Source organism: Calonectris borealis, chromosome 14, assembly GCF_964195595.1.
Source record: "Calonectris borealis chromosome 14, bCalBor7.hap1.2, whole genome shotgun sequence".
Taxonomy (NCBI): domain Eukaryota; kingdom Metazoa; phylum Chordata; class Aves; order Procellariiformes; family Procellariidae; genus Calonectris; species Calonectris borealis.
The window spans coordinates 15,069,604-15,096,769 of record NC_134325.1 but is presented as its reverse complement, the minus strand read 5'-3'; the positions used below and the strand labels follow the sequence as shown (position 1 = coordinate 15,096,769).

General features: G+C 40.3%; 2 protein-coding genes across 2 annotated transcripts in view; one reads left to right on the top strand and one right to left on the bottom strand.

Moving 5' to 3' along the window:
- Positions 1 to 8,275, top strand: part of ANO3 (anoctamin 3) — a 222,379-nt gene extending 214,104 nt beyond the window's left edge. Inside the window, exons 26-27 of the mRNA XM_075163291.1 lie at positions 625 to 730; positions 1,507 to 8,275. Coding sequence (XP_075019392.1) covers positions 625 to 730; positions 1,507 to 1,689 — 289 coding nt within the window. The 3' untranslated portion in view covers positions 1,690 to 8,275. The remainder of the gene's footprint in view (positions 1 to 624; positions 731 to 1,506) is intronic.
- Positions 8,276 to 10,637: 2,362 nt separating this feature from the next.
- SLC5A12 (solute carrier family 5 member 12) lies at positions 10,638 to 26,475 on the bottom strand. Its single transcript, XM_075162792.1, has 15 exons — positions 26,119 to 26,475; positions 24,032 to 24,097; positions 22,635 to 22,686; positions 21,287 to 21,354; positions 20,068 to 20,222; positions 18,864 to 19,004; positions 17,341 to 17,470; positions 16,932 to 17,020; positions 15,559 to 15,671; positions 14,264 to 14,331; positions 13,829 to 13,915; positions 12,986 to 13,164; positions 12,589 to 12,692; positions 12,251 to 12,372; positions 10,638 to 10,796 (listed from the first exon to the last, which is right to left on the bottom strand). Exons 1-15 carry the CDS (start codon positions 26,473 to 26,475, stop codon positions 10,638 to 10,640), a joined length of 1,890 nt encoding a protein of 629 aa, XP_075018893.1.
- Between the last annotated feature and the right edge of the window lie 691 nt (positions 26,476 to 27,166).

Below are 27,166 nucleotides of genomic sequence, written 5' to 3'. Positions count from 1 at the left end.
AATTATTTCATTCTGAAGTTTCCCCAGCTGCCCAGAAGGGTAAAAATTCTCATTTCAGTTTTGTTAAGCATTCTGAGGTCCATAAAATACACAATTAAAATTTTTGTTGTGGCTGTAACCCAGGTCAAGATCCCAAACAGTTACGCAAGATGAATCCAAGAAATTCAGCATAAAAATTAAATATGGCATTGCATGAGTGCACTCCCTCTGGTTTCAGAGTTAGTTTTACAGTGAGAGTTAGGAAGAGTTAGACTAGGAAGTTACAGAATTATGTTACATTTATGCAAACTTTGTCTGAAGAATCTCAAACGCTTACAAGCAAAGACAAGAAACAATTTAGAATCAACACACTTGAACTTAACACTCCAAGGTGTCAGCTTCGTAACAACAAAAGAAATTGTTTGCTCTGGATTTTTGGAAGCAAAAACTGCCATCTTATAAGCAGCCCTATTTAATTGTCTGTATTGTTGACTATTCTTCTCCTTTTCTGTTTAATTCCTCTTGAAGTTTGCTTTCACTTCAGTTTCTCTCCTTTTAGCCAGATCTGGCATAAACTAGAGAGCTCTCCAGTGTGTTCAGGTTTTTGAGCACAGCTAAGTTACTGGGTTTTTCTTTGCTTTACAGGTATAGAGATTACAGAGCCCCACCGTGGAGTTCAACTCCATATGAATTCACTTTGCAGTTCTGGCATGTCCTGGCAGCGCGGCTGGCCTTCATCATAGTATTTGAGGTTAGTCGTGGAAAGGAACAATTCCTTTCTACCTCTTTAAAGTCCGAGTTGATTTTTTACAGTAGACGCATAAATAAATTGTCAGTATCATCAACTGCTTGTTCATTGCAGTCAAGAAAGAGGAAAAAAAAAAAATCACCCTCCCCAAACTGTTGTCAGTCAGCTGCTTCAAACTGAACTGACAGAGCATGCACAGATTTTAGAGTCCCTCCAAAATCGTATTTCCTTAACAGTCATCTTATACATCATGTTGGTTCCCAACCAAATCTTTAACGTTTTATTGAAAAAGAAGAAATGCAACTTATGTGTACATTAAGCACAGTTATTACAAGTTAAAATCTGTGTCAGGAAAATGATACATGATTCTAGCCTAATATAAAAGTGGCAATGTGTGTACTAACTTTGAAGAACGTATTACATACTGTCCAGGAATCTGATTACTTACTTTGATTACAAGCTCTTAACAAAGACTGTTCGTAGGTAGTGTTTGTTATCATTATTCAAACTAGCATATCCTGCAGTCACATCTTCATTTAGGTCACTAGCTATACCCTCAGTTTTACTTGTCAGAAGACTGGCATTTTCACATTTCTGATAGACGGCTCATTTACTCCCATATATGTGTGTGTATATATTAAAAAAACAAAGGAGTTGCTTTTCAGTCATGAATTGAATCTCAGTTCCAGTTTTGCCGCAGACTTTTAGGCCCTAAAATGTGGACCTAGAAATGGCTATTTATGCATCTTTGAAGCAATTTTTTTTGTTCTTCTTTTCAGCACCTTGTTTTTGGAATAAAGTCTTTCATTGCCTACCTGATTCCAGACATGCCCAAAGACTTGTGCGACAGAATGAGGAGAGAGAAATACTTAGTCCAGGAAATGATGTATGAGGCTGAACTGGAGCATTTGCAGAGAGAAAGGAAAAAGAACGGGAAACAGTATCACCACGAATGGCCTTAGTCACTACCATGCTGCAACAAAAACACTGTTTGGAGATTGAAGAGTGCAGTTACAAAATGAAGTCAGAGTCTGGCATCAGCGTGTGAGATTCGCGGTGTGTATATGTTCTTGCTGCGCAGTACAGTTGCAGGCTTTGGTGGGAACTGGAAAATAGAAGAAAATGAAAAGCCTTACCTGTAACTGGTCTGTGGTGAGCACCAAGGAGAATTGGCACTCAGGAATGTGCAGACAGATTAAAAATTTGGACACTCTGGTTTAAAAAAAGGCAATGCATTTTCATGCTGTTCTTGAGGGGTACTAACAGCGTAATGAAAATAAAAAACTACCGGTGAACTTATACAGTAAGGGCATGACTAAAACCAACTTACATGATATCCACTACTTCTACAGCTTCTGATTGCTCGTCTCCATCTGTAATGCCTCTGAAGAAAAGAGCAGTTGTTGCCTTTGTGGCCATAACTTGATATAAATGATCTTTCAGGCTTACTGTTTTGTCAGGTTTGTCCTAGTCTCTTGTTGAGATTGTGGATGTGGTCCTACCCTAAAAAAGGGGTCTATGGCTGCTTAATATATACTATGCAGTTTAAGATTTGCACATCAGTGTCATTAATTTATCCTTCTAGTTGAATACCAAAAATTCTAAATTCAAAGAGAAAACAGCAGCACTAAGAGAACGCATCGCATTGCCCACATTGCAGCTATATGTGAAAAAGACATGGCTGTTGAGTTGTCTTTCCACTTTCGTGTGCAGAAAGGCCACCTCCACACGCTCCCAGATGAAAGAACTGCCATTTTCATGCTCTGATGTAGCATGCAGATGTCTGTCTATGTTACTGTTCCCTTTGACCTGTCTGGGCAATGATTCCATGACTTCACAGAATGCTAACTTGAAATATTCTCATACAGTGACTTTATCCTGAATATACAATTAACTCTTTATAGTATGCAAGCTTATGCAGATATATATCAGACATACAGTATAACATTGTGACTTGTTCAGGGAAGGAGAAGCAGAGCACTTTATAACAATGCTCTTCTTATTGTAATAGTAAATGTTCCAGTAATGTGCACTTCTTTTATTGGCCTAAATAAGTCAAAGCATGGGAGTTAGATACAGGCAGATATGTATTCAGATTGTATATAAATGCACACACACACACAGTGGTTACTTCTAGATTTTTTTATTATTATTTGTATGCCTTCTTACAGTTTTGGGGGGCTTTTTGGATAAAATCACTATAAAAGGTAGATGAAAGGTATGAAAGGTAAAGAATCAAATTTCAGTTTTTATGTGCATACAGGAGTGTTGCTTATGGTTATAATCACATTTTGGTGATGAAATTGTCTATTACATTTCATAATGTGGGAAAAGATAAGCACTTAATTTAAACAATTTAAACAAGTGTGCAGGGTTCACTTGCGGAGATGGAGTGGAGAAAGAGAGTTACAATCATTCTGTTTCTCTTCTACAGTTTTAAATAACGCTTCTTTGTATTGGATGAGAAAAAATTAAAAATCGAAGAATCAACAAAGCACAGTAATTTTAACATTATTTTTAGGGATAAAGCTGCAGCAAAATCACTGCTGACAGGTATGAAGAGACCTGAATTTTTACTACTTACAATACCCTATTTGATTCCAGTATTCACTTGCATGTATTAGCACAATAATTTTATTTTATTATGCCATATAAAATTAATTTTAAGAGTCAAAAGCCCATCAAAGTGGATGAGTGTGATCTATTGTATCCAGGGGCCTAACATCAGACCTTAAGTTCTTCAGTTGTTTCACCATATTCATGAGATTTCTTGGTTAATTCCAGCTCTCTGTGACCAGACAAGGCAACTATAGGAGTATCTACAGTATTGCATAAAAGAAGAAAAAAATTGGAAGGTATGGTCTATTCAGATATATTACCCATTAGTTGTGTCATAAAGGGCTGGTGGAACTCAGCTTCCCATATTTTGGAAAGGCTGTTTTGTTCCTTCATATTCTGGGTCGTGCGTTAAGTTCCTCAAGGAGTCCTTATCACAAATAATTAATGCACTCTCCTCAGTGCTATAGAGTCACACCATTTGATATAATTTATTGTCTCTCTATTTTATTCTGTGGAATATCAAGCACCGTTTGACAGCATTGACCGTGTGTCACAGCTTCTGTTTCTGTGCCACATAGTGATAGTACTTCAGTTCTTCAGAAGGTCACAGATGAACTCTCTTTTTAATGTTTTCTCTAAAAACAAAATGCCTCGGCTGGCCCAAGGTATAAAGATACAGGATAAAATTAGGCAAAAATCAGAAATATTGATTGATTGTTTTATACCTTCCTGTTTCTGCTGTGGATATTAGCATATGTCAATACATACTTAGGCAAATTCCAATTGGACTTACAAAACACATAGGAAAGAAAACCTTTTTGTATTTGAGATTTAAATATACATATTATTAATGATTTTCAGCACTGGTGTATATCAAAGGCAAGTATGTAGATCTGACATTGTGCATTTTACGCACTGGAAAAGCACAAGAAGTATTGGAGAAACACTGTGTGTGTTCCTTTATTTTTGGAGGACATCAACAATGTCTAAAGGTTTTGCCACTATCTAGCCATTTGCTTAAGCTGAGAAAACTTTTTGCTAGACTTCGTTTAGTATGCTGTTTGCGTTGACTGCACGTTATTTTACTGAAGTATAAGGCACACACTGTCCTCAGGAATAATGTATTTTATGAATGGTGAATGATCTTTTCATATTCTAAATATTGTCTTTCCAAACAAATGACCAGTATGAATAGACTGTGCATGCAAGCTGCGTTTGTGAAATCTGACAAAGCTTTAGAACTTCAATTTGTGCAAAAATGCTTTAGATCTTTGCAGATCTAATCTATGACAACTTTGCTCTATGCATGCGCCCTTAGAGAGACTGCATGAGCAACTAGATATTTTTAAATACAAAGGATTAGTCCAAAATGTCTTAATTATTCCTAACCAAATTCCGTGTCTCGATCCAGACAAAAGAAATTTCCATTTCAGAAATAGCAAAAAATCCACGTACATTATACACATCTCATTTCTAATGACTTTTCATTCTAAATTTGTGCCTAATGTGTGAGATCTGAATTCTGGTGACTAAAAAAGGAAAAAAGAGTTCTGCTTCATTAGCCATCCTAATGAGAGGTTCCTTCTCAGAGCTTAAAGTCTGCCTCCATATAGAGGAATGCATTTAAGAGCTCAGTATTCACAACTGAGCGCTAACAGGGTTGCCTGAAGATTGAGCACAGGCTCTCTGTTACGCTGTAATTCAGTTTCCTTACCAGAAAGACAGCATAGTGATCGGGCATTTGGAAACAAGGCAAACCACATGATGGCTTTTTTTATACTTTATACTTTTTTCCCCCTATCCCTTTTTGTTAGAGGATTTATAGAGAAAATTTAGATGAACGTTGAAGTTGATATTGATGATGACAGGGCTAAAATTTTCATAGTGATGATGGACGATAAGTGGTTTTTTGTTAGACGTTTCTTTGGAAGTACATATCTTCATTACTACAAAACGCATATCAGCTGTTGCTATGCCCTTTTCCAACAGCAACTTGTCTTAAATTGTGTTTTGAGGATCAGTTAGGCTCAATTGTGTCCTGTTGAAAGCTCGAAAGAAAAATGTCTGGAGGGCCTAGTGAAAATAGGTTAATAGCTACATACCTTAATGCATAAATTCATAAATCTCCTGAGGTTTCCTTCATGAAAAGTTCTGCAGAAGGAAAAATATCTTGCGAAACACAGCTTTAGGGTGAGTGTTAATGTGGGGAAAGGCAAGGACTTCGGTGATATTTTATTCTTAATGTGCCATTAAGATGATCAGTCTAATGTAAGTAGTGCACATCTGCAGTTTCCTTGCTGTGGCTTCTTCCACTGCAGACTCCAAATGGGAGTGCTGGCAGAAAGAATTTCTGGAGCCCTGGGATCCAGTGGCATTACCTGCGAAGGCCTATGTGGCATCCTGGGATTTTTTAATCTTTTGCATTATGTCACAGTTCATTCAGGGACAAATTAGTATATACGTATTTAGAAGCATCTTATCATTTTGATTAACTGAAAATGATCCTTGTCCATAAAATGAAAAGAAACGGTTCTTACGTAGTTAACTTCAAAGTGGCACAAATTTTTGTTAAAACTATTATAAACTAGATTTTTTTACATACACTGCGCAATGGCCATAACAATAAAACTCACTTTATACAAACAGCTAAATTTGAAGGCAATAAAGTTAATGGAATTAATGGAAAATCAAGCAATCACATTTTCTATTAAGTGTTACATAGAAGAAAAGGGACAGAGATAAAAATAGTGGTATCAACAATCACCTACAATGCAGTAGTACTTCCAGAAGCATTTTATTTTTTGTAATCCTCATAAACTACTAATGTTGCTTATTTGGGGGTAAAGGTTGAAACATATACAGCCAGCCTTTCATAATAATGTTTATTTGGTGTTAAGGCTGACGCTAGAATTCAAGCAGAATTCCACATTTAGACAGACTTGTTATTTTGTTAGCTTCAATGCATACTCTGTCTGACTAAAACGCATGCAGTGACACTTTTTGAAAGCGTTTAAGTGACTTGCAAATCTGAATTCCTGTGGTGGAAAATTTAGCAGCTTGAAAAGATCCCTAAGTCTTTTCGTACTCAACCTCATGCTCGCACAGCCCGTGTTTTACTGGGGTAAAACGCAACAAGCCAGCAGGTTGAGGCTGAGGGTGAGCAGAGGAAGCAAAGGGCTCTCTTCACTTCAGCAAGTGTTTTCTCCAGAACCCCGACAGGTTCTGCAAAACAAGAGTCTGAAGATGAATCATGGTGACAGCCCTCCTGATCCTTTTCTTCTCTGGCTCATTCTTTACTTATCCTCAGTGTTTTATTAAATGATGCCTTCTTGCTGACAGTCCAATTTCCAGGGCAATTCTGTAACTGCAGAATTTTTTGCAGGCTCTTTTTGCATGTCCCTAACTGAGAAGCCAAAGCAGAAAGTGCACAAATACGAGTTTGTCTGGTGCTTTTTACAAGTTGGTATGCATTGGACGGAGCGGTGCAAGGAAGCACGGGGTGCATCTACGTGTACTGTTAGGCAATCCGTTTCTGGATCTGTCCCTTCAGCCACTTGCCCGAGCACGACATTTTGCACTCCTTATGTCCCTCCCTACACGCACATAGGCGTCCTAAAGACCCTACAGAATCCTAGCATTTTTAAATTTACATGAATAGAGTCATTACTGACAATTTTTCTTTAATATTGACATTGCAACCACATTTACCAGAAATTTGTATTGGCATGATTTTGGCATAGTCGTGATAGCACAATGTGACCACAACAGCACAAAGTTCTAACGGCACAACAAGGAACTGTAGAGAAATCACTTTGTTATTCCATGTTATACAGGAACTTTTTTAATCCAGGACTGGGAGTTAGTCTTGAAATGTTAATGGTGTATTCCCTCCTCACTGCACTGGAAATTACCTTGTGTTAGTTCTGTTGGCTCGTTCTAACTTTTTGCCATAACCTCAGTAATGTTATATGTTCTCTGTAGTTTGCATTCTTACTGCCGTGAGCTAGTTGTTAGAATGCTACTGGGTGAGAAATTAGGATTAAACGCAATGCACTCTAAAGCTAATGAGATTCTAAACACTGAGAACACAATGATTTTTCCTGTAATTAATTAAAAAAAAATTCAAATCACCTTTTTATTTTCTGTTCTATTTAGATGACTCAGAGTTTTGTATCGAAAAATCTTCCAAACTGTTGGCTCTAATTTTTACCTAGAGTAGTAACACTGAAATTTCAGTTCTTTGAAATAATCTCATGTAAAATCCAACTGAATAACATAGTTCAGTCATTTTTTACTCTGATAGTCCTGGCTAACTTGCAATATCATGATCGTAAGAGATTTCTTAAAATGTGTATATATTTGAAATTTATGTAATATTTAAATACAACTGAGTTTCTAAGTAAGGAATGAGAATAAAATTTCAACTATTTTTTCTATTCATAAATCCACACTTTGTAAGTAATATTTAAAATATAGATTACAGTACCACAGAGGAGAAATTTCAGAGAAATTGACTTTTATGCACTACAAGCTAGAAGTTCCTCTGGCCTGTCAGCTTTAGGTTTCTTTTGTGTTTTAAGATTACTTTTACAAGCGGATATGTACCCCAGAACTAAAAAAATTCCCTGAGGAAAAAGTTGTTGATCTGATTAACTGTTGTAAGACACTTTTGGCATAAATTTGTCTTTGAGATGCTGTTTACTTTATCAAGGTTTACATGTACAAATGCAACTACTTACTGTATCATACACATTTGAATATTGCATTTTTTCAGTAATAAACTTGGATATCTTTGAAAAAGACTTTGAGCTTCATTATTCCAAATATTCAAAGTTAATTAAAAAAAAAAAAGAAAAAAATCATACACTTGAAAAGTGCGTGCTCATGTGCCTTCAAACCATAGTATTGTGAGGAAGTAATTTAAGGGTTAAATTTGGCTCAGACACTTGTTTAACTTTTAACAATTAAATACTCATTTACTGTGGTCTCAAGGCACACATAGACTCACTTTTCAAATTTTCAATCATTTATGGTCTACTGCTTTCACTAGTGACTAACAATTTCTTAAATTTAAGCTCTTGTTTTAGAATTCACATGTTCCTAGTTTCTTAATCTCGTTTTTTCAACTCAAGTGCACAGGCTACCTCTTCTCTGGAAGGATCAATGGCTCAGGACGTAAAGCAAACGAGAAGATAAGAAGATAACTGTAAACAACACTGACCTCAATATTTAATCAGAATGGTAATTTCTCTGAATTCCAAGTTTCCTAGGCCACATTGTTAAATCCTGGTAGAAGACTGAATAATGAACTACTGATTAACTTTTTTAGCTGTCGTACGTAAGTCCACGTGTTGGACTTAGTAAAACCTTGTGCAATGCTTGGCTCCTTTACAAATACAGAAAATACTTGGGCTCGATGAGCAGCTTTAGTTGAAACAAAACTAGTCCAGAAATATGAAGTTAAAGAGAAATTCTTCAGGATATTTCTTCAAAGACGTTTTGAGAGAATGCAATTCTAGCCAACCTAACTCACTTTTTTTGACATTAAATGGACAAATTACGATTCTCTTCTGTGGCAAAGAATTTGGAAAAATAAGCGAATCCAGTGTAAAGGTGTTGGTAAACTTGTGAAAAAATACTGGAAAATGCAAACTATGTATCTTCCAGCACGCAGGGCTTGAGAATACTGCAATGAGTAAGCGTCTCAAGAAATATTCAAAGCAGACTGGGTTGTTGTCACAGTTAGATGTCTCTGAATCAGATACCCTCCAACTACCAGCAGAGAGGGTTTTTTCATCCAACATCTAACTATGTGGCTTCACATGGGTGTTTTGAACCACTTTCATTCCGGAATTATTTTACATCCTTAAGCATGGTGGTTAGGCTCTCTTAATATAACCTAAGGATGATGTGTGTGGCCATAAGATATAAATGGCACAACAGTAGTATTTACTGAGTTTCTGCCTCTGCCTTGATATCCGTATCAAGTGTGGAAGCCTGACCAGAAAGCATGCCATGTGAGACAACAGGCGGCCAGCCAGACTCAGCTGTAAGCTTTTATGAGATTATAGAAGTGGCGTAAAAGGGATTAACACAAATATTGACTGAACTCTCAGTTTGTTGACAAACTGTCCTGAGCAAGCAAGGAGTGTCATTTACAGACTGTTATTTCTGTTCTCCGATTGAATATCCTGGGACCGTTCCCAGAGGTAGGGCATGAACACAGGCAGGGGAAGTAACTTCAAGGACCAGATTGACCTAGATCTACATCGTAAAGATGGTCCTGATAAAGCAAAAGCAACAGCTGAGTTCTTGAGAGCAATATGAGCTAAATATCAGCTGGGTCCATAACTGTCTGACTCGTCTTAAATACTTTCATTCAGTTGGTTTCATTCAGTTGTGAGTTTTGTTTAAAAACAAATACATTCGTCCAAAAAACTACATCCAGAAGTTTATCAAGGTGAGAGGTGGTCTACTGACTTTGATTTACATCAGGCAAATTTTAGAGGAAATGTGTTTCACTGGAACAGAGCACTTAGTGGACTAGGTACCTTCTTCCAAGACATTTTACTGGACAGATTATTTTGCCTAATCATTTGTCTTTTTCCAAAATTCAGCATGGATTATCAATTAGGAGGCATTATCATCAAATGTCGTTTTATTTTCTTTATTGCAGAAAGGTAGTAGGTGGATCTTTTCAAGCTGAAAGGATGTCTTTCCAAGACTAACACGGATAAAGAACTATCCTGAATTCAAAGTAAAATTCGTTACTCTCTCCTATAGCTTTTACAATAAGACATTATAATGAAACCTTAGTTCCACAGGGGAAGCAAACACAATTAACTTAGTCACTAAAAGACCAGTCTGGTCTATACAACGTTCCTGTGAGGAGGCTTTTTGCGATACCCAAGAATACTAGCTCAGCCTGACCTCCCTCCTCTCCCCGGGGCTCCCTCCATCAGAGGGCAGTTCACAGTCTCACCTTAGTGAGAGACCTCAGAAACTTCTCCAAAGTCTGGCGTTATCTCAAGCCTTTGCATGTTTCCCTTCAATGACTAGTTACTGAACAGAGTATGTGATAGAGACGTGTTGCGGCTACTTCCGAGCAGGAGCTTCCAGAGCAAGATTCATGAAACATTTCTTCTGAAATAGCAGTGCTTCCAAAACCCCCTTGTCCGATGATTTCCCAGGTCTGTCATGAAATTAATAAATAAAAATGTGGCCTTTATTGCTATAGAGAGCAATTGTTCCCTCTTGGTCATCTACAAGCTGGTAAATGCGATAAAAAGAGCTCTTCATTTCTGAAGCTGGAGAAATAAAGTTTGATTAAATGTCCCTTGTCCCTGAGTTTCTAGAGGCGAGATTCTCTGCTCATATTAGTGTAGGAATTTTCCTCGGGATTGTAACCAGGGAACTGGCGTTTGTTTTCTCTGTTGGTATTATTCTTGAAGGTGTCGTCTGTTCCAGTTTTATTTGCAATAACTTTAGGCAGATTTTTTTCAAAGTCCACCTGAAAAAAGAAAGAAAATACCCTAGTAGTTTGAAGCCCGTATTCACGGCTTTTTTCCTTTGCTTAAAGGGTATTTTGTTGCATCATGAAATTTGACATCCTTTCTTAGAAATCTGAGGAGTTACTTCACTACATGAAGCGACTCTCAGACCCACAAACAGGCGCAGTTCGGTCTGTGTCCCCTCCATACACAACCACTGATTTTCTCATTCCCCCATGGAAAGTCTTTGGCAAAAGCCACAAAAACAACTTCTCAAACTCCTCTGTTCATGTAAAAGTCTGAAAATGTGCCCTCAGTGCATTCCCAATCACTTAAGTTTAGTTTTTCATCTGCATATTTATCTACATTTTAGTGGATTGGTTTTTCGTCTGGCCTACGCTTGCCTCTGTGGTTTCAAACTGCAACTACTTGATTAATGTTGTTGTTCTACATTTTAAGCAAATACAAGGGGATAAATGCATATGCGATTTATTTTTTTTTTTTACCGCTTTCATTGAGGTGATTTTTTTTTCTCCAGAAAAGTTCTAGATGAAGTCTGTGTTGAGCACCTAAAAGCCAAGTGAAACAGCTGAAGCAAATCTGGAGCCACAGCTGCTCTCCAAACTAGGTCATTAACTTTAATGTCAAATTTAATGCAAGCTGGGTGGAAGGGCAGCTTCTACGTTGTCACTGAATACCGTGAGCCTTGCAGCTGAAAGATTACTTTCAAGATTTAGAGGTACCTGTAGAGTGCTCTAAAGGAGCTAAAAACATACACGCTGCTTTATGTCCCTTTTACAAACCCAGCAGATTCCGCTAAGGTGGAGCAATGTTGTTTCTCTGCAAACTGTTACAACAATGCAAGAAAATGAGGTGCTCGTTCTTTATGGCTTGTTAACGAGCTCCGAAGCCCTGAGACACCTGGGGAAAAGCTGGTCCTGTTTCAGAGGCGGAGGGCAGGAGCGGCCCCGGTGCCGGTGGTTGCAGCTCTGCCGGATGGGCCGGCTCGCTGCCCCGGAGCGGGGAAGCCCTGCAGGGTCTGCAGGCGGGGATGGCAGCAGCAGGAGAGCGTCGTGGACGCGTGAGTGCTAAAGTCTTTCTCTCTGTGCTCGGTGGGAGGAAGCAGTAGCTCGGTGAACTGCTCTCTGGGGTGTAAAGTGCGCTTTTGTCCCCGCTCGGCTGCCGGAGCGGGGAGGGCAGGGAGGGGGAGGTCAGCCCCGTTTCACGGGCTGCTGGCCGGCCCGAGGGCTGTTTGTCTCCGGAGTGCCCGTATGCTGCCTAAACAGGGCAAATAGGTAACTTATTCCTGACTAACGCTGAGTAGGGTTTGGCTGCTCTCATTTCCACTCCGCCGTGCCTACGCTGCACCCCTTGCATAACTTTAAAAAGCGCCTGCTGAGAGCTGGCCCGCCCTCGGCCCTGCACCCAGGCCCAGCGGCCGCGGCGGCCCCGAGCCCAGGGCTCGGGTACTCACCTCCTGGCTCCCGTGCCGCACGCCGCACCAGAGGAGAGCTTTGAGCCTTTCGGACCAAAAGCAAAACAGGTTGCAGACTGGCTTAATCAGCACTGGTGGGATGTCTTCTCCTTTACTAGGTCCTGAAAGGAGAAGTAGCGATGCCTCCGTCTGAGGAAAGCTAGGGGGGAGCCTCAGAGCGTGAGGTGGGGGGAGCGGGATCGGAGCCCGCCGCCCTCGCCTCAGTCCGTGTCTCACGGGCCGCTTGCTGGCTTTTTGAAAGCTCTTTTAACGGCTGAGTCAGATTCTTGTGCAAAAGCACTTTTATATATATATATATAGATACATTGAACACCGACCTGTTACAAAGCTTATCAGCAGCCCTGCGGTGGCGCAGCCCAGACAGCCGATGGCGCTGAAGTACAGGTAGGACAGGGAGTACCAGGTATCTGCCAGCAAAGGCCTGCCAAGAGGTGACAAAAGGGAAAGAAGCAGCTAGTGATGACCAACAGCCATGTTTGCATGGCCTCTCGACTGTGCCAGCAGAACACAGCTGACGCTGCAGTCGGTGTGTGATCGGCAGTGGTCCGTGCTCCCAGCCCCCCCGGGGGTTACCGGCTGCACCCCAGAGGCACGCCGCAGCTGGGCCGGCACGCCGCAGCTGGGCCGGCACGCCGCAGCTGGGGCTGCACGCCGCAGCTGGGGCTGCACGCCGCGCCAGAGCGCAGGCTTAGGTGGTAACGGTGGGGAAAATACCTGTCCGGAGCCGCGGTGGGAGCCGCTGTCGTCAGCGCCTCGGTGCTGTTAGCCAGCGTGCAGTTGAGAGTCGACAGTTGCAGAGGAATGGACTTTGTCGGTGGTGCAGGGTAAATGAAAGAGCCAATACCAGCCCAAAAAGCTAAGGTGATCCCAGCTAAGAGGCCGCCGACAGCACCCTTGGCAGGTATGGAAAGAGACTGTTAAAGGTGATGCGTGGGGAGTGCTTCTCTGCGAAGGTGAATTAGGCAGGGGTAGGTGATGACTGGTTACAGTCTCTGTCAGAAATAAATCAGTTCTGTTCTCTCGACCAAGGTATAAAACATGGTGATTCACTGTCCTCTAGTAATAAGAGTTGCAGCAAAACTGTGATGATCAAAACTGCAATGCAGAGTTTAGTTTTACTTCTGGGTAAACGTAATGGGGACTGCTCACGGGGCGATATGGAATGAGCTCATACCGTGTTTTGCCTGAGTTAGCAAAGGCAGAGCAACTGAAATCATTCTGTGCGTCCCAAGGTGAATATAGGCTGGGGCGAGTATTGAATATTTTTTTTTCTTTTTAATGAAATAGAAGAAACTCAGAAATAAATATGATTTTTAAAAAAACCCTCATGTAGATCTAATCACCAATTATTCCACAGTTGGGTAGAGTTAAATTCAAACGAGATCAATTCAGACAGTGAAAAGGGACCTCTAAACAGATCTTGGACTCCTCAGGCTCTACATCTGAAAAGCAGCCCAGAGACTAAATCTAAAAAACCTAAACAATTTTCAAGATGGAGTTTTAACCAAACACCACCAGGAGTTTTTCTTTTAGATACAGATTTTTTTTTTTCCTTACCTTCCAGTTAGCACAAGGAAACACAATTCCCAGGGTAAATAATCCCAGCATGGGCCCCCCACACATCCCGTGGATGGAGAGGGAAGCCTGTGGATGCAGGGAAGAGACAGGAGCTTAGTGCAGCAGCTGGAGGGAGCGTGCGCACTTCTGGTTTCGGTCTGTAATTTTCAGTGGGAAATGGTGGGGGAGAAGGGATCAACAGTGATTTCGGTGCACAATTAAAGAAAGAATCACACTCAGTATTGTTTCCCAGCAGTGAGTAAATAGTGAAGGAGTTGAGGGATTTAATTTTTTTTTTCCCCCTAGTTATTCCTCTCAGCAGAGTGTCCACAGAAATTGTTCAGGTAATCTAGCAGTCCCCAGGGATGTCAGCCTTACTCATTGCACTTCTGTTCATTCACGTTCAGTTCACTGCATTTCTGAAGGACAAGATACCTGCACAACTCCTCCCAGCAGCGATGCTGCTGCAGCCATTGAAGTGCACAGGACGCCATACAATATACCTGGAAAAGATCAGGCAGCGAGGTTGTCAGTGCTGGTTAACAGCGTGGGCAATTTCTAACTCATCTAGTGCCCGAAGTGACCAGGCACCATGGAGGAATTTGCACTTTGGGCTTTGATGTTTAAAGCGGACCATTAAGCACCCAGCAGCGTCTTGCGTGAAGTCTTGCTGGGTTGTTGGTTGGTTGGTTTTTCTTATGAAGCAGAACTTAGCAATGAAATTAATTTAGAAGTTATGCCTCATGTAGAAATGTTTCTGTTCCTTTGAATAACACTTTTAAAATAATCTAATGAATGGATTGAGCAATGATAAACAACATGGCTTTCTTCCTTTGGCACCAGTTTCAACTTTGTGGTAGACAAAACTCTGTATGTAGTAGTCTTGAGGAAAGCCAACCAAAACTCATCTTCTGTGCTAGCACACCTTGGTTTCAGAGGTAAAAATGATCTTTCTAGGTCCTGAGTGCAAAAATTCAGTAGTAAGTGAAAAAACAGGAACAGAGAAGGTTGGAGACAGTTACAGAGTCAGAGAAAGTATTGGTTTGGCTCTTCTGTGATCTTTGCCAACATCAACAAATGGTTATGATATTATTACAATGCTTATAAAAGAGTTATGATATTACTGCAATACTTGTAAAAAGTATCTTAAAAATTCAAAGCACTCTGGACGCTTGACATTTTGATGGTCTGTTTTTCATTTGTCTTTTTTACATTTTTATTTTTCTCTGAAAAACTCTGAACAACCTACTTATGCGATACTCTGAATAGAAATGTCTTATTGGACTACTATAAAATAGTAATATTTAGTAATACTACTATAGAGCAATGTGGTAATAACTACATTGATATTCTTTCTGTATTGTAAAGGAGATCCCAGAGCGTTCCCCAGTATTTTCAGTAGACAAAACTTTTCAAGGGATTTTGAGTAGTGCACCAGGTAGTGCACGTGCTTAATTTTACTGAAGCATCATGCTGACGTTCATCCTGAGAGCTTATAAAGAGTTATGCTCCTGTGGAGGTTTCCAAAGCACGAGTGTGTTTCTGAAGTGTCTCTAGACAGTGTCCTTCACTACTCGCAGACCTGCCCTCGGAGTCAATTGAGAGTCTGAGCCTCTCGAGGCTCTGAGTATATAAAATCCTGCCCTAATTTCTCCTGTAGTAGTAGTAACTACTACAGGGGGGATGGACACCTTTGCCGTTAAACAAATGGATCCCATCTGGGTACCTACATAAGCCTTTGCTGATCCATGTGCTCATCTTCTCGGAGAGGTTTGGGAAACCTTTCTTGACCAAGTCTTCGAAGGTAACAGTTGCTAAAGCGTTGATGCTGGCAGCCACCGTGCTGTAGAAATGGAGAAGAATGTTAAGTAAATAGGAAGCAATATAATCTGAAATAAAGTTGTATTTATAGACAAATGCTGCCTCTTGTTCGGCATTAATACTATAAAATGTACAGTTCTTGAAGAGTATTTTTCACGCACGCTGCTGGTGCTGATGAGGATTCTGTCCCTTCTGCGATTGCTAGGGGCAATCTAGAAAGTTCATGCTGGCACAGAACAAGATAGAAACTCAGCCTAATTGACCCTTTATTTTACCAAGCTGCAAAGACCTTCAAAATATAGACATGTACCAGAATAAAGATATTACTCCCTTAGAAGTTAAAGGATGTGCAGTGACCACTAGTGACACGCTGTTCCTCCACAAAATGCCTGTTTGGTTTTCTCTCATAACTGGAAAATACACACTAGGATAGTCTGACTCTTTTAGCAAGGTGAGTTAACCCGTATTTGGCGAATACACTCTCTGTGAATTTGTTGTGACGATATGGGAGTGTCAATAGCCCCAGCACAGTATCTGGTACTTGGTGCCCTTAACTGCCTTCCCTTAGTCTCCTGCCAGGAGCAGCCAGGGCCTTTTATGCATGGGGTTTTTTTTTGTTTGGGTTTTTTTTCTTTTTTTTTTTTTTTTCTGTTTTGACAGCGGTGTCTTGCTTTTTCTACAGAAACAGCCTGTGGGAGACTGACTCTCTGGCATTTGAATAATATCACTGTGAACTTGAATCTTCTCTCTTTCTAATGTCCTATGAAGTATTGGTGTTTGGCCTGTAGAGGGTAGAAACTACAGTAACATGCAGCATCCCCCTGAAGAACACACAGCTTCTAAATCTTCTCTATGCAGACATTTCTCTTCCTACTCTAACTCTGTTTCGTGTGCAGATAGACTTGCTGAAAAGCTCTCTATCCCTAACTGTGATATTGTGGCAGTTGGATTGAGTAAAGGCAATTTCACCACGAGCAGTTCCAAAGGTATTTCAGGAAGCTGAGCTCTTTTACAAAGAGAACCGGTGTTTCCTCGGTTTTTATATCCTTTTGACTGTGTTGATAATGTTATTCTAAAATGTATTTAGGATAAAAAGATACTGGAGAAGTGGAGCTAGATTTTGGCATAAATATAATGTAACTCAACAAAGCACTACTGCTTCTTCCCAGGATGTGCTAAGAAAAACAGCTGGGCTTTTTTTAGGGTTTCATGTTTTGACCTCGTTCAGGGTCCTCAAGAAATCAATGGTACGCAGCTAAAATGTCATTTCAGATTCACAGACCTTAGTGTTCCACTGAATGCACAGGCGACAAACAGTCCCGGGACTCCTGGCATCGAAGAAAAAATGTCCATAACAAAATACGGCATGAGCTGAGGTAGAAGGAGCACAAGAGCAATGCAAACAATTAGTGAAGATTTTCCTGGGTAATGGAAGAGAATTAGCTGCAGCTGTGCATGTTGCTAAATTCTGGTTTTGTTCCAACTAACAAGGGGTGTCAGTTAAGGGGAAGCAGTCAATCAGATTAATACTGCAGGAGTGCCAGAATAGATACATTCTGGCCCTGACTGGGCAACCACCTTAGCGCCTGAGCGCTGACAGGGCGTAAAGCACCCCACAAAACTTAAACTGTCTTTATATGTGCCATGTCTGGGCCCAAAGAGCTCCTAATTATAATAATGGGTATCTGTACCTGATCAGGTGCTGAAATGAAATCAGCAGTCCAAGGGTCACAACTCTTGTAATGAGAATACATCACCAAACCACAGAACACTGCACACACCAGGACTGTCCAAAGTCCCAATAAATTCAGGTAAAGTGCCCTAGAACGAAGGAGAGAAACTCTATTTAATACAAGATAAATATGGAAAAGCTGTAACAAGTTTGTTATTTTTAACTTTTTAGAGAGATACCCTAATCAAAGCTAGCTATGTAATCTCGTAAAGGCATCACCAGGATAAGATATCGTGTGTAATACTGATTTTAAAAAACATGAAAAAATACAGCCTCTTAATGCTCTCGGGCGAGGTTGTAGGTAACTCTGTGCCGCTGGAAGAGACTGATCTAAGCCCAGTAACTGGTAGGCAGAACAGGCTGCACCGAGCGCTGGGTCTGTCCCTCCTGCCCCTGTGAGAGCAGATTTTTATCTGTCGGGAGTTGTTGTTGCTGTTCTCCCTTCAAGCCACGCAGAGTATTATTTTGCATGGATTCTGTCGTGGTTGCAATGTGCCACTTGGGGTTTTTTTCACTAGTCCGTGAAATGGGTGCGGGTGACAGCAGCTGCTGTGTGTGGCTGCGGTTCAGTAATCCTGTGGTTCCTGAGAGTGCCAGGTTTTATAGAGCCTACATTGGTCTTGGACGTCACCTTATACAAGGTCTCTCGCTAGGGCCAGTTCAGAGCTGTGCTACTGGGACCCAAAGGTCTTTCAGGACTTGTTACTGGTGATGTTCTCACTGTTGTGACTTCCAAACATTTTCAGAGACTGAATTTCAACAGGGTGAATTCATATAATCCAACACGACCTTAAGAAAAATGAGTATGATTGCAGCTAGCAAAAAAGCTAACTGCCTGAAGAAGGAAAAAATTACCACCTTTATGCTTTAGCCAAATGGGCAAGCAATTAGCACTAGATGTATGAAAAAAATCTGGTTGTTAAGTAAAATGTGTCTAGCTATGCACATACTAATGCCGAACTTGAGGAAGGCAGCAGACTGGAGACCTGTATGTCTATATTGTGAAGTTTCACAATGGTTCTTTGCCATCTTTGCCATTGATTCTAATTATTCTTATATTTTAGAATTTTAACAACTTATTGATCTCATTTTATTTAGATCATGCCTTGTACTATAGTGCCCCATTAAATCAATAACCACTTTTAATAAAATACAACATAAGCACAATTCCAATAAATACTTTTTTCCAATAAAGCTGTAGATAGCACAACTTCTGTGTGGGCATCTTTTCCATACTCTGCTTCTGAGGCTTAATTTGGCAGCCTGACCCCAAATTAATAAACCGCAAGAGTTAGATAGCTACCCATTTTTCTTTCTTGGTTTGTTTATGTCATTTAGGGCCGGGGAAGTAAGACTGTCAGTGCAAAATGAGCTACCACCCAATGGGATCCCAATATTTATTTAACATAACTGATAAATTGTTAGTATAATTCCACATCAGTATTTTTGATTGCTAGGACAGATCAATGTCAGGTAACTTACAGTTTAGCGTGCTTTTCTGATTTGCAAGAAATGCATCTCTGTATTGTGGACTGATTAACTCCATAGATCCCTAGCCACGTAAATGTTCCCCCAATAACAATTGTCCAAAAGGTATGTCGTCTCAAAGGATCTGCATCAAAGCTAGAAGAGAGAAAGAAGAAATTCAGTTCACTTATTTAAACACACATTTATTTAGCAAGAGGTAGGTGATTTTTCAGATCTCTCTGGTATGTCCTACCCTCCGAATCAAAGTACTGCGTTGGTAATACTGTTTTCCAGCACAGATAAGATCTAGTGTGTATAGGTTTGGAAGTTTTTTAACTTTTCTATTGGAACACATTACTATCAAGTCAGGATAAACATATATCATGCAGACTCAGTCAGAGGACCAACTACTTGAGATAAATGATATTTATAACGCTTATTATGCTCAGATTTCAGATCTGTATCATATTGCAGCAACAGACCTGCAAACCATCCTGCCAGGGACCCAGTCCTCTGCAAGGAACTAAGCCACTTACTGAACTCTAAAAATCCTCCAAACTCTTAGTTACATCATCATGATGTGTTATTTCCCTTACAAGAAATTGCTTCAGCGTTATCTTTTTTTAACAATGAAATTTGATTACTCAGTAATTCTAACCGGTACAAGTACATCTTTCTGTCTTGCTTCTGTCGTCTTTGCAATTCTACTAATCTTGACAGGGCTAGCAGATAACATTTGACCTGCCGTTAGATTCTGTCAGGGACTTGCCTTGATCAATGAACTTTTCAGTCAAGGCCGCAAACAGCCAAAGGAAGGTCAGTTTACTATCCCAGTGCTCTGGTGCACCACTGCTAGCTGCTGTGGTGAGTGTACTTAAAACGAAGTGCCAGTTTTATGAAGAGAAAATTAAAGATAAATGCAATTGGAAGGAATAATGGGGCTGCGTTTGTAGCTACAGACAGAAAAATGACAAAGCTCCCTTTGAGTTCAGCAGAGCTTTGATTTCTTCAAAGAGAGTAACAGAAAGAGGAGTTAAGTTCTCCTGGAAGGTCAACTGCATTCCCAAGAACTGAAGAACTAGGGAATAGATTTCTCTGAGTTACCGAGTTTGTTCACTAGTAATATAATAACAAGTCTGAGTATTTTTGGCTTAGTGAGGGCAGGGTTTCTAAACATTAAATATACAAAAAGAAAAGTTTTGCACCATTTGTTTCTTACTCAAATATGTTTAGTCGTGATCCTTCATAAGCATCTTCCCAGACCTTGGTCGATCCCCCGTTCAGAGTAGTTCCTCGAATCAAAACCGTCACGAAGCCAACCACCATGACAGTCATTTGAAATGCATCTGTCCAGACAACAGCTTTTAATCCTCCCTAAAACAAATAGAAACTGTATGCTCTCATCTTCTTTTCTGTTGTTCAAGTACAGCAAAAGATAGAAGGACTCCTTATTTCAGGAGCTCATAAGCTGTATGTATAGCATCTAACAAATCGGGACTCTTCTTAAACTTTGTATTCTCCCATGAACGTTGTATTTTTGGAGGTCAGAAAATGACACAGAGCCTAAATGGTTTGTCCACAGTCACATGAGAATATTTGATCTCCGGTTAAATGCTTTTTTTCTGCCTCCTTTATATGCATTTGAAGAATATATCATGGTGTGGAACAAGAGCTTAGGGAATACCAGCTGGCCCGGGTTTGTACTTCCCGCAGCACTCCGTACAATTCTCAGAGCCCAGTGATCCACAATTAGCCTAACACAGAAAAATAGCTCCAGAAAATTTGCAGGTCAGCTTTCTTCCACTGCTGTTTTCATATCTGATCAAATCTGTGCTAGAGCAACACAATAAATGTCTGCAACAAGGGTGGACTGAAATATTGAAAAAATTCATGAGTGGTAATGAGAACAGAAATTAGCCCCTGAGCCCCAGGGCTCTGCCACTTCCACTGCAATGTTTATCTTTTTCTAATCCGGAGTCTCATGTTGCTTCCACTCAGAAGCAAAGCTCTCTATGACCCGTTGATCGTCCTTCCTAGGCTTTATCACTCTGCTCTTGATCTGGGGTGACAGCAGAGGCACGTTTTTCATTACAATGTTTTTCAGTCTATAACTTGTAAAAGATAAAAAGAATCATCTTCTCAAGAGATTTAGTATGGCCGGGGAAGGTTATCGCCTCCTTATCTGGACTCTGTCTCAAGCTGTCTAGTTTAAACCTTGAGACATACAGCAGAGGATTTGAGAGGAAATTTTTTTTTCTCCAAATAGACTTACTTATACCACAGAGTCTAAAAGAAATTTATCTCTAAGTTCTCCTACTTTAAACTTCAATCCCTTGGACTGTATTTAGAAGCCACCCTTCTGCGATAGCCTGTCATGTATAACGGATGGTTGAATTAACAATCTGTGTTCCAGCTGTTCGGTTATGCCTGTTACGTACCAGAGTGCAATAGAAAGTGCAGACAATTCCTGTTGCAACTACAGAGCCCCAGAGATCAAATCCAGTGACTGTGAAACCAAAGAAAACCAAGTGGTTAGCGAAATGGGCGTAGGCCATCTGAATGGTAACAGAAAAGCTATGATCCTTTAGAAGGATGGGAGTAATTATTAATTTTAATTTTTTGTGTCCATTAGGAGCTTTGCTGGTTTGTTCAGGTTTCTTAACACTACTGAGTACTGTTTTGCATTGTTGTTTTCTTGCAAATTGGATTTAACTAACTTTCAAGCGTGCAAAAGTAATACATAAGAAGAATAATTGCACAAAGCAAAAACATCATTCCTATGGGACACAGCTTTATAAGCAATGCTTTGCTTCTGTTCTTAGTCCAGAATTTTCTCTTGAGAAATCAAGTTCTTCAGAGATTTCCAAAGAATCCCAAGGAAAAAAACCCAACCCCAAACTAAAGTCCATTCCCTGCAACTAGGAACAGTTTTAACGCTAAAATGTGCTGCATTAAAACAATTTTGCATGTTCACTTCATAAAGTTACTTTATACAAGACGTACAAATTTTGGTTTGGCTTATATTGAAGTCTCTCCCACCAGGCATAGCTTGTGAGGGCAAATCTATTTTTAAAGGTTCTCTTATTAGCAAAGTTAGTATGGCCTAATAACGTGAACTGTCACATAAAATTCAGTTGAGCTCCGGAGGGAGGAAGGAGTCTCGGCACTGTGTGAGGTGGGATTGGACAAACTGGATGCAGCTCAGATGACAAACAATGAAAAGAGCCTCCCAACCTCTTCCCAGTCAATTTTGGTGAAATCAGGAGTTGGGCCATGGTGATTCCTTATGCCCTATGGCAGTAAAATTACTAATCCCATCTATCATGATGGATGCTGTATGCCTGGTTTGCAAAGATTAATTGAAGCAGCGTGCGGACAGCAGCACAGCATTCCGCTGCAGCTACAGGGAGTGGGGTTACGCCCATGGGAGCCTGAACACGGGAGACAGGGAAGGGCGGAATCAAAGTACAGAATATGGTTTTGGATCGTCAGCTTGTACTGTGAACTTTGTCAGGATGTTGAGAAATTTTTCGTTGCTAACCTCTTTGGGTGGTTACTGAGTGCAAAGGAGAGCAGAACAAACACGGGGCTCCTGCTAATGTACTGGTGTGAGAGAGATCTGGGGAGTCAGAAGCACACAGCTACGAGGTGCAGGAAAAACCTTCTTACAAAACTTCTGAGGAATTTTTTTTAGACTTCTTTATCTATTTTCCTCATTTCATTTATTCTAATTGTCTTGTGGTGTGGGTATTTGGGGTAGCCATGTAGCACGGCATGGGAACTCACCTTGGTTGAGTGCCAGTGATGGAGCATAAACCACTATTCCCGTGTAAAGGATCTGAAGGAGAAAAAGTTCATGAAAAAAAAAAAACAAACATGTATGTGAATGCTCAGTGGTAAGGCTTCTATTTAGAGTGGGGCTCAGAGCAAAATACCGTATCTAGAGGTTTCTTTAGATCAGCTTGTATTGTATATGGCTTTCTGTTCCAGCCTTTACAAAATAAAAATCTTTGATTTAGTTCTTTTCTGATGGAAGGACCATTATCTGTCTTGGTATTTCACCCATTGCTAAGATGACTAGGTGACAAAAATATCCTAGTCAAATGGAAAGAGGAGCTCTCAGGAAAACACGAACAGTGATGCGGAGGTAACTTGGATGGATCTTGGAAATTAAACTTCCCTCATTCCATTCAATCCCTTTCAAAGTAGCTGACTTGGTGCCCTTCACGTGTATGTTCTGACAGAACTGAGGGAGAAACAAAGCCTGGAAGTCAGTAAGCATTCAAATCTACTGGTAAAGGTTTTGTAATTAATAAAATGGAATTAATGTAGAAAGAAATGTCTGCCAATGTCCCAAAACTTTCCATCAAATACATAACTAATGTAATCTTTTGAGAAACTTGGTGAAGCTTTAAATCAAAGGGCAAAAAAGTTATTTGATGTCTACAATAGTGCCTTGGGTGGCTCCCTAAGTGTTAGGTTGGGTTTTTTGGTAAAGTAAGTAGGTAAAGTAAGTAACAGTAGAAAAGTGGTGTTTGGGGCAGTAAGTAAAGCTAGTCTCTGCTCAACCCCTCCATCCAAGAGCCCGGAGTGTTATTTATTTTATCTACACACACAGGGGTGTGGAGTGGCTAGTCAGTGGTAATGGTAATGCAGAGCAGCACACAAATGTGGGGTCCGCACGCACCAGGCAGCGATTTCTGCCCTGTGGGCTGTTGGGCTTAGTCCCTGGGACCTGGCGCTGGGAGCAGCCCTTGCCACGTGCGGCTGCTTTGCAATGGGACAGCCTCACCCTGGTGTCATAAATGGGTAACTGGTGGACTAAATGTACCCAGTACAGCTCGTCTAGCTTCTCAAGAAAGACAGAATCCACTCATTTGGAAAGAGAGAGACTTCAAGGGAACATAATGAGACCAAGATTTTGAGAAGCTGTGGGAGTTCAGCACAATATCCAAGTGTCAAAGACAACAAAAACGGCATTTTTAATCCTAAACAGGAGAAAGCTAGAAAGTTAGGAAAGTAACCATTCTTTCTTTTTAACATTCACCGTCCAAGTGAAAAAATTAAGGAAAAAAGAGGACTTATTAAACCATTTCATTGTAATAAATGCACAGTCTGAGACTAGTCCGTCAAAATAAATGTTAAGTGAAATTAGCATAAACAAGGAGTCAATGTCTCCTTACCGTCTGTAGGATGTAGATCAATGTTGCAGCAAGGCGGACAATCTTGTTAAATCTTAACTCCAAATACTAGGAAAAGGAGGAATCTCAGTAAATTGCACATGTTGCATCTGTGACATAGCTATTAACCTTCTGTTCACCCTGACTAACAGCTTGCTATGCAAGTAAAATTACTGGCAACTGGCACTACTACTATGAGTAATGAACAGGAGAGCATGATAGTTAGTACACATAGAGATAATTACATTTAAGAAATCTTCTCATCAGTAGAAGTTATATGTTGGGTTGCAGTGTTCAAAATCTGCTTTGTATCGGGAATAACTGAAAACCCAGGGGCTACCAGGAAAAGAAACTTCAATTTCAGATGAAGGTATATTCCAACTATATGAAGAGGAAACTTGAGGTCATCTCTAGGAGAAATAGCATAGTTTGAGTCCTGTAGCGACAAAAGTGGTGATGGAGCAGATGGAGAAGCAGCAACATGGAGGCTTTCTCAGCACTTGAGCTAAGCTGGCTTTCTCTTGTGCTGTGTCTCGGTCCAAAGCCAAATCTGCACATCGTCAACAGGAAGAGGCAAGTGGGGTTCTTACGGACGTCCAGGTGGATGTAGAGAGTCATTCCCAATTATCACACAATTGCTGAGGTGAGTAGATCTCTAGCCCCAAAAGCCCAGATTTTAAGCCTGAGTCACCACCTGGAGTCTTTCTGTAGAGTTGACCAAAAAAATGAAATCTGCGTTGCTAACCCTGTGGCAGCGTCCCACGCAGCTTTGGGTGGGCTGGGTCTCTCTTTGGGCCATAGTCCTGAGCGTTCCCCAGAAGACACCAGGCTTCAAGTCTTCTCTCTTTTCCTTCTTATTAATTTTATTCATGTTCATCTTTCTTGTGCCTCTTGCATAATAAGCCCCACAGTCTGCCATACAAATAAATAGCTAATTTATGTAACTTGACTTGTTTCTAAAAATAATTCATGAAGCCAGCATGCTTGAAGGGACTCTCTGGCTACAATGACACCTTTGGTGGTTCAGATGAGAAAAATAATTCATTCTCTGATCTTGCATCAAAACCAGCTAGAAAATGCAGTTACTTGTGGCAATTTTACTTTTTTCCAACCTGTAACTGAAATATTTCCAAATACCCAGGCAGAGTTGTTTGACCGAAACCCCTCCTTGGGTTTGGGCTTAGAGAACATGAGCAGCTTTTCTGTTACCAGGAAGCTCCTCGCAAACTAACCCGGCTTTCTTCGTCCAATTCTTGCTTGGTTGAACCTGCCCACAAACAGGAGCAACCAAATTTGTGGCAGTTGATTAAAGTGACTAAAAGGCTATTCCCAAATGCTCAAAAGCTGTCCTGTGGGTGTGCCGCTGCCAAGGGCTGCACACTGTGCTCCTAGCAATAACATCGCAAGGACTGCTGATTTTTTTTTTTTTTAACTGCTGAACTGTCATATGAAGAAAACAGTGTGTTCCAGGAGGAATGCCAGGCAAAAACTCTAGAAAATTCAGAGGTCGTTCATTTCATTTTCTAGAGAATTCCTGAATTCATTCTCCAGCCCTGACTTTTTTTTTTAATTTTTGAAAGAGACCTGCCATCTTCTTCCTCTTTATCCCTTCCTCCCATCTCAGCTTTTTACATATCAAATAGTCCACTTTTATAGTGAATTGGACCAAATTGCCAGATCTAGACAAAGTTTGAATTGGATACTATTAATTTTTTTTCTTAAAGCCTGTCTTTAATACGTGCTTTCTAAACCAGAGCGGAATAGTTACTTATAAGATCAAAAGCATTTGGATACACTTTAAATATTTTCCAGGTGTAACTTAATTTGGTGCTGGTGTGTAAACCCTTATCCTGTCTTTGCTATATATGCATAACAGGAGCTCTGACCCTGAATTTGTGCTTTCAACTTATGCAATATATATAACTAGTTTGAATTAATGGAACCAGTTACTAGAAATAATTAATGTATCAATACACTTGTTCTGTAAAACACCGCAGAAAGTCTTCTGTCAGATTTTTCTCTAGAAATATCTATACACATGATACTGACTTTTATGTTAAATAGTGCCTTTTTTTATTATTTTTACTTACCTCATAAGTGCTTGTAATGCCAGATCTGTAAAATACAGGTAGAAAAAGTTCGGCAGTAAAAATGATGACAAGTGCATATGAAAGAAAGAACAGAACAAAGGATGCCCCATAGCGATAAACTTCGGAGGGTGTCCCCAGAACGGTGACAGCTGACATGAAACTTGAGGTGAGAGAGAAGGCTATTGGTCCACATGTCATCTGCTTACCCCCCACCAAAAATTCCTTTGAAGTTTTCTTTTTCCTCTCTTTAACTGCAAAAAAGACTCCAATGCTAGCACATACTAAAAATAGTGCTGCAAAAACAACATAGTCCCACGCCACAAATTTTTTGACTTCTGGAGCTACAAAGTTTGACATAGCACCAGTTGGACAGTTCGCTGATGGAGGGTTCTGGTTTTCTATAGCTGTTGCTCTGAACAGATTAACTCAGTCGACAGCCAAGTTGAAGCTTATCTGCAGCTCATCAATGACAAATAATAAACAGAAAGATTATTCCGCTGGGAGACTCTTTTTTTAATCCAGTTCACTTCTAAGGAGGAAAAAAAAAAAAGCTAAGGATGAGTCAGGAAGGTGCTGAATGCACTTAGACCCTAGTGCTTCTATCAGGCAGGCTGGAGCGGGGGACTTAGCTGTGAAATCTGTAGTACACTCCCTTTTTATCTGTGAGGTTTTAATTTAAGGTTAAACATTAGCCTGACACGTTGACTTGATCTGACTCTCTTTTAACCTCTCAGCATTTTTAAATAATAAAATGAGAGCAATAAAAAGATAAATAAAGGAGAGCGAAATGAAGGAAAGCTCAGTATACGGACATATGACCCCACTGGTGAGTTTGTTTTCAGAGGAGCAATTCCTTCATATGGTTAAAAACTAAATTTGAACATCAACGATAGGATTCAGAATTGTCCTTTGGTGTTCTAAGTGTGCTCCTTGGTAGACACTCTGGAAGTTAAGGCTGCCTTAAAGAACTGGAGCCTTTAATGGTTAAAAGTAACTGTGGTGCTTTCCCCCCACCCACCGTAGCCCAGCCTTGGTGCCTCTGGGAACC